Below are 12195 nucleotides of genomic sequence, written 5' to 3'. Positions count from 1 at the left end.
GCCTTTGTGAGGCAAACTGAGGAGCTACTTGATTGAGAAGTAGCAGCCCCGGTCTCGTAAACTGACATACCGCCGGAAGAGCGGTGTGATGACCACATGCCCCTCCATATCCGCATCCAGCGGCGCCTATGGTCTGAGGATGACACGGCGGCCGGTCGGTTCCGTTGGGCCTCCACGGCCTGTTCGGGCGGAGTTTAGTTTTTGTTTTTTAGTAGTGAGTGCATATAGAGTGTAGTATAGTATTCGTGTTAATGAAGAGAGAAGGGCAGGGGTGAACCTGATATCGACAGACAAGAGGATCGAACATGAGGACACCAGCCAAATGACTGAATGCCGCCAAACGTGTTACACCCCCTCACTTCCTGAGGCACAAAGGATAAATGGTTCAAATGCCTCTAAGCACTATGGCATTAAACATCTGAGGTCATCAGTCCCCTAGACTTAGAACTATTTAAACCTAACTAACCTAAGGATATCACACACATCCATGCCCGAGGTAGGATTCGAACCTGCGACCGTAGCAGCAGCGCGGTTCCGGACTGAAGCGCCTAGAACCGCTCGGCCACAACGGCCGGCCCACAAAGGACAGATGTCAAATTTTATCCAGGACGTTGGTGTAAAATCTAGTATCAGAATCTTCACTATGCCTTCTCTCCTCCAAAGCCAGATAGGGTCTTTAAACAGAGTGTAAACAACTACGTACACATATTTTTAGAGTTCAAATGGTTCAAATGGCTCTGAGCACTATGGGACTTAACTTCTGAGGTCATCAGTCCCCTAGAGCTTAGAACTACTTAAACCTAACTAACCTAAGGACACCACACACACACCCATGGCCGAGGTAGGATTCGAAACTGCGACCGTAGCGGTAGCGCGGTTCCAAACTGTAGCGCCTAGAACCGCTCGGCCACCCCGGCCGGCTATTGTTAGAGTTAATAGGGGACTTAAAGAGAAAATATTTTATTACGTGACACAAATGTCACACGTGCATCCTTTCCGCGCTAGGGGTCCTTGAAAGGACGCTGAACTTCTCTTAGGCCAAACGTTCAAAGTTGTTCTGACCGATTCATATGCAACACGTTGAAATTTGAATCAGGTTTTTAACACATTTACGTCTTACTACTAGGAAGGGTGAGTTTTTATTACTGCTAGCGGAGTTCACGTTCCTGGATAAACAATTACGTTATTGTTATTTATGTTGCGTTGTGTTTACACGAAAGTCTCTGCTGATGTTTATAGGTTCACGATTTTTGATTGCACTCTAATCGATTCATCTGACATGCATCTCATTTTTGGGAAGAGACGATGCAACAGTCGAGCAGCAAGGTGCCTGTATGCAAAACGAGTTTCAGGCAGGAGGCTACAAAATCGTGTCACATTTCAAAGACTTAATGACCGTCGTCATGAAGCAGGATCCCTTAGACCAGACCGACGGCAAAGTGGAAGACTTCGCGGTATGCGAACTGTAGAGTTTGAGGAAGCTTTGTTACAGTGAAATTGGGACACCTCCAGCAGCAGCACATTATCTAAAGCCAAGGAACTAAATAAATCCAACGCCACTTCGTGGAACATCCTGCACGAGACGGGCATGCATCCGTTCTAAGTATCAGAAGGCACAAGACCTGGCAATTAATGACTTTTCCCGGCACCTTGAATTCAACCAACAGTATCTACATCAAATTGTCAACATCCCTAACTTCCAAATGTGTGATTTGTTTACTGAGGAAGGAAATAATATTCAGTAGCCACAACAGCCATGTCTGGGAGTTAGAAAATCCTAGAGTCACTCGTGTGTTACAGAGTCAGCAGAGATTTACCATAAATGTTTGTGCTGGTATTGTTCACGACCATCTGACTAAAATGGTTCAAATGGCTCTGAGCACTATGGCACTTAACTTCTGAGGTCATCAGTCCCCTAGAACATAGAACTACTTAAACCTAACTAACCTAAGGACATCACACACATCCATGCCCGAGGCAGGATTCGAACCTGCGACCGTAGCGGTCGCGCGGTTCCAGACTGTAGCGCCTAGAACCGCTCGGCCACTCTGGCCGGCGACCATCTGACTGGGCCGTATCTTTTGCCTAACACGATTGGTGGAGGAAACTACCGTATCTTTCTCCGTGTAGTACCACCAGAAATGTTGGAGAATGTCCCACTAGCAGTCAAGCGACGATTAGATACCTTAGGGGTTGCGAAGCAACTCAAATCGCTTGATACGGGCAAGTCTTCAGGTCCAGATTGTATACCGATTAGGTTCCTTTCAGATTACGCTGATACAATAGCTCCCTACTTAGCAATCATATACAACCGCTCGCTCACCGATATATCTATACCTACAGATTGGAAAATTGCGCGGATCGCACCAGTGTTTAAGAGCGGTAGTAGGAGTAATCCATCGAACTACAGACCTATATCATTGACGTCGGTTTGCAGTAGGGTTTTGGAGCATATACTGTATTCAAACATTATGAATCACTTCGAAGGGAACGATCTCTTGATACGTAATCAGCATGGTTTCAGAAAACATCGTTCTTGTGCAACGCAGCTAGCTCTTTATTCGCACGAAGTAATGGCCGCTATCGACAGAGGATCTCAAGTTGATTCCGTATTTCTAGATTTCCGGAAAGCTTCTGACACCGTTCCTCACAAGTGACTTCTAATCAAGCTGCGGGCCTATGGGGTATCGTCTCAGTTGTGCGACTGGATTCGTGATTTCCTGTCCGGAAGGTCGCAGTTCGTAGTAATAGACGGCAAATCATCGAGTAAAACTGAAGTGATATCAGGTGTTCCCCAGGGAAGCGTCCTGGGACCTCTGCTGTTCCTGATCTATATAAATGACCTGGGTGACAATCTGAGCAGTTCTCTTAGGTTGTTGTAATTTACCGTCTAGTAAGGTCATCCGAAGACCAGTATCAGTTGCAAAGCGATTTAGAAAAGATTGCTGTATGGTGTGGCAGGTGGCAGTTGACGCTAAATAACGAAAAGTGTGAGGTGATCCACATGAGTTCCAAAAGAAATCCGTTGGAATTCGATTACTCGATAAATAGTACAATTCTCAAGGCTGTCAATTCAACTAAGTACCTGGGTGTTAAAATTACGAACAACTTCAGTTGGAAAGACCACATAGATAATATTGTGGGAAAGGCGAGCCAAAGGTTGCGTTTCATTGGCAGGACACTTAGAAGATGCAACAAGTCCACTGAAGAGACAGCTTACACTAAACTCGTTCGTCCTCTGTTAGAATATTGCTGCGCGGTGTGGGATCCTTACCAGGTGGGATTGACGGAGGACATCGAAAGGGTGCAAAAAAGGGCAGCTTGTTTTGTATTATCATGTAATACGGGAGAGAGTGTGGCAGATATTTTACGCGAGTTGGGATGGAAGTCATTAAAGCAAAGACGTTTTTCGTCGCGGCGAGATCTATTTACGAAATTTCAGTCTCCAACTTTCTCTTCCGAATGCGAAAATATTTTGTTGAGCCCAACCTACGTAGGTAGGAATGATCATCAAAATAAAATAAGAGAAATCAGAGCTCGAACAGAAAGGTTTAGGTGTTCGTTTTTCCCGCGCGCTGTTCGGGAGTGGAATGGTAGAGAGATAGTATGATTGTGGTTCGATGAATCTTCTGCCAAGCACTTAAATGTGAATTGCAGAGTAATCAGGTAGATGTAGATGTAGATGGTTCCAGCATGACGGGGTCGCACGACACTTTGCCGTTGATGGCAGACAACATTTAGATTATGTTTCCCCGTTTCTTGGATTGGGAGGGGTGGGCCAGTTCCTGGCGACCACGTTTCCTGCACTTCACGTATATGATTTGTTTCGTTTTTTTAGGGGGTGGGGATGGGGGCGATTGAAGCGTTTGGTGTTAGCTAAACCGATAGATATCCCAGACGAATCAGTTGCCCATTTGGCTAGCCTTCACCTCTCACTGATGGGAAGATATACCAGGAACGATACGTGGTTCGGATTCCACGTTCAACTGTAGGTCCTTTTCCCGGATAGCATTACTCAGGTACGATAAGGGATCGCATGTCACCGAAGTGACGTCCAATTGAGCGAGCTCGCAAACAGGCGGTTGAACACCCTTCTCGAGGGGTTCCTAACCAATAGTGTCATACAAATTCAGTTTTCTAGTGCCCTAGAGCCATTCTCTACTTCTCCTTCTCATCTATTTCTACTTCTTCTTCCCCCTCCTACTTCTCAATTCCTCTTTCTTTTCGGCTGTCCTAAAATTGCACCCCCACGGAAACGACACCCAGGGTACGCACCCAGTTGCACTATCAACTGGCGCCACTGAGTACATTAGGTTTAGCTAGGCTTTACGAGACATGCTGCGCCCCTGCCGCTGAAATCTGTCTCGTTACCATTTTAACGGAGCCAGTGTAAGTTCTGCGCTTCTTCAATGTTCAGAAACTATACTACACTACTGGCCATTAAAATTGCTACACCACGAAGATGACGTGCTACAGACGCGAAATTTAACCGACAGAAAGAAGATGCTGTGATATGCAAATGATTAGGTTTTCAGCCCATTCACACAAGGTTGGCGGCGGTGGAGACTCCTACAACGTGCTGACATGAGGAAAGTTTCCAACCGATTTCTCATACACAAGCAACAGTTGACCGGCGTTGCCTGGCGAAACGTTGTTGTGATGCCTCGTGTAAGGAGGAGAAATGCGTACCATCACGTTTCCGACTTTGATAAAGGTCGAATCGTAGCCTATCGCGATTGCGGTTTATCGTATCGCGACATTGCTGCTCGCGTTGGTCGAGATCCAATGACTGTAGGCAGAATATGAAATCGATGGGTTCAGGAGGGTAGTACGGAACGCCGTGCTGGATCCCAACGGCCACGTATCACTAGCAATCGAGATGACAGGCATCTTATCCACATGGTTGTAACGGATCGTGCAGCCACGTCTCGATCCATGAGTCAACAGATGGGGACGTTTGCAAGACAACAACCATCTGCACGAACAGTTGGACGACGTTTGCAGCAGCACGGACTATCAGCTCGCAGACCATGGCTGCGGTTACCCTTGACGCTGCATCACAGACAGTAGCGCCTGCGATGGTGTACTCAACGACGAACCTGCGTGCACGAATGGCAAAACGTCATTTTTTCGGATGAATCCAAGTTCTGTTTACAGCATCATGACGGTCGCATCCGTGTTTGGCGACATCGCGGTGAACGCACATTGGAAGCGTGTATTCGTGATCGCCGTACTGGCGTATCACCCGGCGTGATGGTATGGGTGCCATTGGTTACACGTCTCGGTCACCTCTTGTTCGCATTGACGGCACTTTGAACAGTGGACATTACATTTCAGCAGGATAATGCACGACCGCATGTTGTAGGCCCTGTACGTGCCTTTCTGGATACAGAATCTGTTCGACTGCTGCCCTGTCCAGCACACTCTCCAGATCTCTCATCAACTGAAAACGTCTGGTCAGCGGTGGCCGAGCAACTGGCTCGTCACAATACGCCAGTCAGTACTCTTGATGAACTGAACTGTGGTATCGTGTTGAAGCTGCACGGGCAGCTGTACCTGTACACGCCATCCAAGCTGTGTTTGACTCAATGCCCAGGCGTATCAAAGCCTTTATTACGGCCAGAAGTGGTTGTTCTAGGTACTGATTTCTCAGGATCTATGCACCCAAATCGCGTGAAAATGTAATCACATGTCAGTTTTGGTATAATATATCTGTCCAATGAATACCCGTTTATCATCTACATTTGTTCTTGGTGTAGTAATTTTAATGGCCAGTAGTGTAAGTCTGCGACCTGCGCTGAAGCTGCTATAGTGTTTTCCCCACTGCAGGTACTGGTGCTAGCGTCGCTGGTGGGCGTGGCGTGCGGTGGCATCATCGGGGGACACGGGGTTCTGACGGCGGGACCGCCGCTCGCCGTCGTGGCCAGAGGCCCCGCGCCGGTGGTGAAGGCCGTGGCGGGCACCGACACCGACTTCGACCCCAGCCCGCAGTACAGCTACGCGTACGACATCGCCGACTCGCTGACCGGCGACAACAAGGGCCAGCAGGAGACGCGCGACGGCGACGTGGTGCAGGGCAGCTACACGCTGCTCGAGGCGGACGGCTCGCGCCGCACCGTCGAGTACACGGCGGACCCCGTCAACGGCTTCAACGCCGTCGTGCACCGCGAGGCGGCCGTGGTAGGCGGCAAGGCGGTGGTCGGCCCGCCAGCGGGGGTGCAAAAGCAGGTCGGCCCCTTCGGCGTCGCCAAGGTGCCCGCCGCCGTCGGCTTCGCGCCGCTCCACACCCAGGCCTACATCGGCTAGCACCTCCCTCACCTCCTCACCGGTTCGAGCTGTCCCATTTATTACACCCACTCACTGCCGAACAATCATAATATCTCAAATAAAAACCTTATATCCAAATGTGAGTCTCTTTCTTTCTTAATAACCTAACAGTCAACGACTTTCTCTTCCGATTGCTAAAGTATTTTGTTTACGTGTTGCTTGAGGCTTTCCCGACGGACAAGTATATATGGTTCTCGGGCGAGAAGTCGGATGTCATAGTGAAAACTCCACAATATTTCATCAGCGCAACTGGCCAACATCTTCAGGTGCGACGAACACACTGCTAAGGCAGGACCAGAGCCCCCTATTTAATAAGCATAATAAGCTAATTTAATAAGTAGGGGGCTCTGGTCCTGCCTTAGTAGTGTGTTCGTGGCACCTGAAGATGTCGGCCAGTTGCGCTGATGAAATATTGTGGAGTTTTCACTATGACATCCGACGTCTCGCCCGATAACCATATATATTTTGTTTACCTCCAACTGCATCGAAAGAAATGACCATCTCAATAAAATAAGAGAAATCAGAGCTCGCGCCGAAAGATAAAATGCTTATTTTGGTTCAAATGGCTCTGAGCACTATGGGACTAAACATCTTAGGTCATAAGTCCCCTAGAACTTAGAACTACTTAAACCTAACTAACCTAAGGACATCACACACACCCACGCCCGAGGCAGGATTCGAACCTGCGACCGTAGCAGTCCCGGTCGCTTTAAGAATCCAGACAAACTGCCCAATGAACAATGAACTTTAAAATCCATAGCTATTCCGAATTTTATGATGACAGTTTATAGAGACACGCCGCCAAATACATCTTGAAACAGTTACGCCGCCACGGCGTTTACATCGGTCGATGAGACCAGCTCAGCACCGGAGTTCAACACGCTGTCCCTGTTTCAGAGCCATGGAAAACAACGCCCTGTGATAGAATACTTGCAAAACGAGGACACTAATAAGCGAGGTATAGGAAAACGTGTTGCATATGTGAACTATGAAGTTCTCTTCCATTCTAGTTTTAATTTTACTCACTGACCATAATTTAACTTTATAGCTGTTTTGTTTTAACACATTGATTTCATCTTCTTGAAATGCCACATATAGAGAGCAACCCCCTAAAATGTTGTTTTCTTTTTTTTAAAAAAAATCTCATGGGTCTTACCTGCTAAGGTCATCGCCCGAGGGAGGACTCGAGCCTCCGCCGGAACCAGCCGCACAGTCCATGACTGCAGCGTCTAAGACCGGTCGGCTAATCCCGCGCGGCTAAAATGTTCTCCCACACTTCTTTCTAATTCCTGACTTTGTATTGTGTGTGCATTAAAGACGTATGAAAGCTGCGCGCTGCACATATACAATCATGTTCAGAAAAAACAGAACACCTTGAACGACTAGTGGTAGGACGCTCAGATTCAAAGGACATGTACATTAGTATGTTCCTCAGATATGCTTAGCATTTCTGATAACGACATGATAATTAGAGTAGATGCACCAAACAGCAGCTACCTGGTGCATCTAATAATCATGTCGTTATTAGACATATATTATGCTGCTGGCCCCAAAGAAGAAGAATTGATTAGCATTTCAGTCACCTCGGTTCGCCATGTGTAAAGTTGCCTTGTAGGCACAGAGTCCGCCATGAGCGCTGATAAATTGTTCAAAAAATGGTTCAAATGCCTCTAAGCACTATGGGACTTAACATCTGAGGTCATCAGTCCCCTAGATTTAGAACTACTTAAACCTAACTAGCCTAAGGACATTACACACATCCAAGGCAGGATTCGAACCTGCGACCGTAGCAGCAGCGCGGTTCCGAACTGTAGCGCCTAGAACCGCTCGGCCACCGCGGCCGGCGATAACTTGTTCCATGCGTGATAGCACTGACGTGTATAAAGAGCGAACGGCGTGCTGTGGTATTGCCATCCACGCTGCATTCACCTGGTTCCAAGGTTCATGTGTATGTTGGTATTGGGTCACAGCGCTGTACCTGTCGTTTCACCATATCCCACACATTTTCGACTGGCGACAAGTCTGGTGATCTGGCGGGCCAGGGCAAAAGGCTGACATCCTGTGAAACCAAGAAGGCACGTGTTCCTGCAGTAACATGGGGTCGTGCATTGTCTTGCTGAAAAATGACATCTCGGGTGTTGTGCAGAAAGGGTATGGCTACTGGTCGCAGGATGTCATTCACCCTGGACACGCAACAACTGTGATTTGTGGTTCTACCCAATAGCACCCCACACCATAAGGCCTTGAGTTGGCGTAGTATGTCTTGGGCGAATTCAGTCACTGTGATGCCACTCCCCCAGTCTTCCGTGAAACAAAATGCGTCCATCATTTTCAAACGAAAAGAACCTGGATTCGCCCGAAAACACTATCTAGTGCTATTCATGTCCCCAGTGACGTCGTTCCATACACCACTGCCGTCTATCACGTTTCTGCACATTCGTCAAAGGTAGGCGGAGAAGTGGACGACGCACACGTAACCCATGCTGCAATAAATGACGACAGACTGTCACCCCGGATAGTGTACAATGTGTTACACTGTTCCACATCTGTGCCAGAGCCAAGGAGGATGCAGATCTGCCCTACAATGACTTTCGAATGAGGTGTCGATCTCCCTGGGGAGTGGTCTGGGTGGTATGATCTGACCCATCTTGTCGTGCTTTATGGCCTTCCGTGAACTATTCTGCACATACCAATTGCAATGCCGAAACACTTCGTCCCACATTGATGGATGCATCACGTTCTCTAATTCCAATAATGCGCCGACAGTACGGTTCCAGCATATGTTGCGAGGCATCGAAAAGGTCTGCCCAAGTCACACTGATCCATTACCTTCAGTTTATAACGATAACGTGAGTCGCAGGCACATTTTATCGGCAGGAGGTGTTGCGCCGCGATATCGATGTTGACGTAGAGCCCGCGTATCGACATGGTTCAAACGCCAATCGTTTCTGCAGAGCATATTAATGTATGTGCCCTGTGAGTATGAACGGCCTATCGCTAGTCGTTCAAGGTGTTCTGTTTTTTTTCTGAACATGAGTGTAATTGACGTGTTGCCCTGGAACTATAAGGGGCAGTCAGATGAAAACCGCACTCTGACCACAAGAGGATCGTGGACTGGTTCGGCCGCTGACGGATCCACAACTGCACCAACTCTTGCACTTCCACGTCAAACTGAAACCGACGCCCACGCGTGTCTTTCTTCAGGTCACCATAGATGAGGAAAACACACGGTGAAAGATCCAGGCTGTACCGAGGATGTTGCACTATTTCCCAACCAAATTGCTGAAGAGTAGCCTTCTTACGATGGTCAGTGTGGGGGCGGGCGTTAATGCGCATCAGGATGATTCCATCCGACCGCATTCCAACAGCCCGAGAGCGAACGGCAAAGCCAACATTGGAAACATGCCACACCTGCCTCGCCGAAAAAATCCACAGAAGTTTAGGTAAAGTTATAATGACCTTCTTCTTCGACTGCAGGGGCCATCTGCTCTTCGAGTTCCTCAAGCGTGGGGCCATAATCACTACACAGCGCTGTGAAAACATTTTGCATAAACTGCGACGCGCCACAGTCAAAGCGCACGAGAATGCTGTCGGGCACAATCATCCTCATGCACGACAACACCCGCTCCCACACTGCTAATTGGTCGAAGGCTACGATACAGCGATTTGGTTGGGAAACACTGCAACATCCTCCGCAGAGCCCGGATCTTTCACTGTGCGATTTTCACGTCTTTGGCTTCCTGAAGAAAGACATGCGTGGACGTCTGTTTCAGTCGGAAGAGGAAGTGCAAGACTAAGTCCTGTTGAGCATCCTTCAGCGGCCGACCGCGTTCTATGAAACGGGAATTGGTTACCTCCCAGTGGGATAAATGTATTAATGCGTGTGGTGATTATTTTTAAATGGAATCATTCCATGGTCCAGTTGTGGTGGATGTTCGTTTTTCATTCTCTATATATACAGGGTGGTCCATTGATCGTGACGGGCCAAATATCTCACGAGGTAAGCGTCAAACGAAAAAACTACAAAGAACGAAATTGGTCTATCTTGAAGGGGGAAACCAGATGGCGCTATGGTTGGCCCACTAGATGGCGCTGCCATAGGTCAAACGGATATCAACTGCGTTTTTTTTTAAAATAGGAACCCCCATTTTTATTACATATTCGTGTAGTACGTAAAGAAATATGAATGTTTTAGTTGGACCACTTTTTTCGCTTTGTAATAGTCACAAACGTGTAAGTACGTGGTATCACGTAACATTCCGCCAGTGCGGACGGTATTTGCTCCGTCATACATTACCCGTGGTAAAATAGACAGTTTACCAATTGAGGAAAACGTCGATATCGTGTTGATGTATGGCTATTGTGATCAAAATGGCCAACGGCCATGTGCTATGTGTCCTGCTCGGTATCCTAGACAGCATCATCCAAGTGTCCGGACCGTTCGCCGGATAGCTAAGTTATTTAAGGAAACAGGTAGTATTCAGCCACATGTGAAACGTCAACCACGACCTGCAACAAATGATGCCCAAGTAGGTGTTTTAGCTGCTGTCGCGGCTAATCCGCACATCAGTAGCAGACAAATTGCGGAGAATCGGGAATCTCAAAAACGTCGGTGTTGAGAATGCTACATCAACATCGATTGCACCCGTACCATATTTCTATGTACCAGGAATTGCATGGCGGCGACTTTGAACGTCGTGTACAGTTCACCGCTGGGCACAAGAGAAATTACGGGACGATGACAGATTTTTTGCGCGCGTTCTATTTAGCGACGAAGCGTCATTCACCAGCAGCGGTAACGTAAACCGTCATAATACGCACTATTGGGCAACGGAAAATCCACGATTGCTGCAACAAGTGGAACATCAGCGACCTTGGCGGGTTTATGTATGGTGCGGCATTATGGGAGGAAGGATAATTGGCCCCCATTTTATCGATGGCAATCTAAATGGTGCAATGTATGCTGATTTTCTACGTAATGTTATACCGGTGTTACAACAAGATGTTTCACTGCATGGCATAATGGCAATGTACTTCCAACACGATGGATGTCCGGCACATAGCTCGCGTGCGATTGAAGCGGTATTGAATAGCATATTTCATGACAGGTGGATTGGTCGTCGAAGCACCATACCATGGCCCGCACCTTCACCGGATCTGACGTCCCCGGATTTCTTTCTGTGGGGAAAGTTGAAGGATATTTGCTATCGTGATCCACCGGCAACGCCTGACAACATGCGTCAGTGGATTGTCAATGCATGTGCGAACATTACGAAAGGCGAACTACTCGCTGTTGAGAGGAATGTTGTTACACGTACTGCCAAATGCATTGAGGTTGACGGACATAATTTTAAGCATTTATTGCATTAATGTGGTATTTACAGGTAATCACGCTGAAACAGCATGCGTTCTCAGAAATGATAAGTTCACAAAGGTACATGTATCACATTAGAACAACGGAAATAAAATGTTCAAACGTACCTACGTTCTGTATTTTAATTTTAAAAACCTACCTGTTACCAACTGTTCGTCTAAAATTGTGAGCCATATGTTTGTGACCATTACAGTGCCACCTATCACAAATCTAAAAAAGTGGTCCAACTAAAACATTCATATTTCTTTACGTACTACACGAATATGTAATAAAAAATGGGGGTTCTTATTTTAAAAAACGCAGTTGATATCCGTCTGACCTATGGCAGCGCCATCTAGCGGGCCAACCATAGCGCCATCTGGTTTCCCGCTTCAAGCTAGACAAATTTCGTTCTTTGTAGTTTCTTCGTTTGACGCTTATTTCGTGAGATATTTGGCCCGGTCATGATCAATGGACCGCCCTGTATATATATGACAAGACTACAGTTTTCCAGT

At 47.4% G+C, this 12195-nt stretch overlaps 1 protein-coding gene across 1 annotated transcript in view; it reads left to right on the top strand.

The window, feature by feature from the left end:
* The window catches only part of LOC126183920 (cuticle protein-like), a 54728-nt gene that overhangs the window by 5170 nt on the left and 37363 nt on the right, over window positions 1–12195 (top strand). The window contains exon 2 of the mRNA XM_049926266.1: window positions 5830–6301. Within this exon, the coding sequence (XP_049782223.1) occupies window positions 5830–6301 (472 nt within the window). The remainder of the gene's footprint in view (window positions 1–5829; window positions 6302–12195) is intronic.

The sequence above is a fragment of the Schistocerca cancellata genome, chromosome 4 (genome assembly GCF_023864275.1).
Source record: "Schistocerca cancellata isolate TAMUIC-IGC-003103 chromosome 4, iqSchCanc2.1, whole genome shotgun sequence".
NCBI classification, from domain to species: Eukaryota; Metazoa; Arthropoda; class Insecta; order Orthoptera; family Acrididae; genus Schistocerca; species Schistocerca cancellata.
The sequence above is the reverse complement of the archived record's forward strand: the minus strand, read 5'-3'. Positions and strand labels throughout refer to the sequence as shown.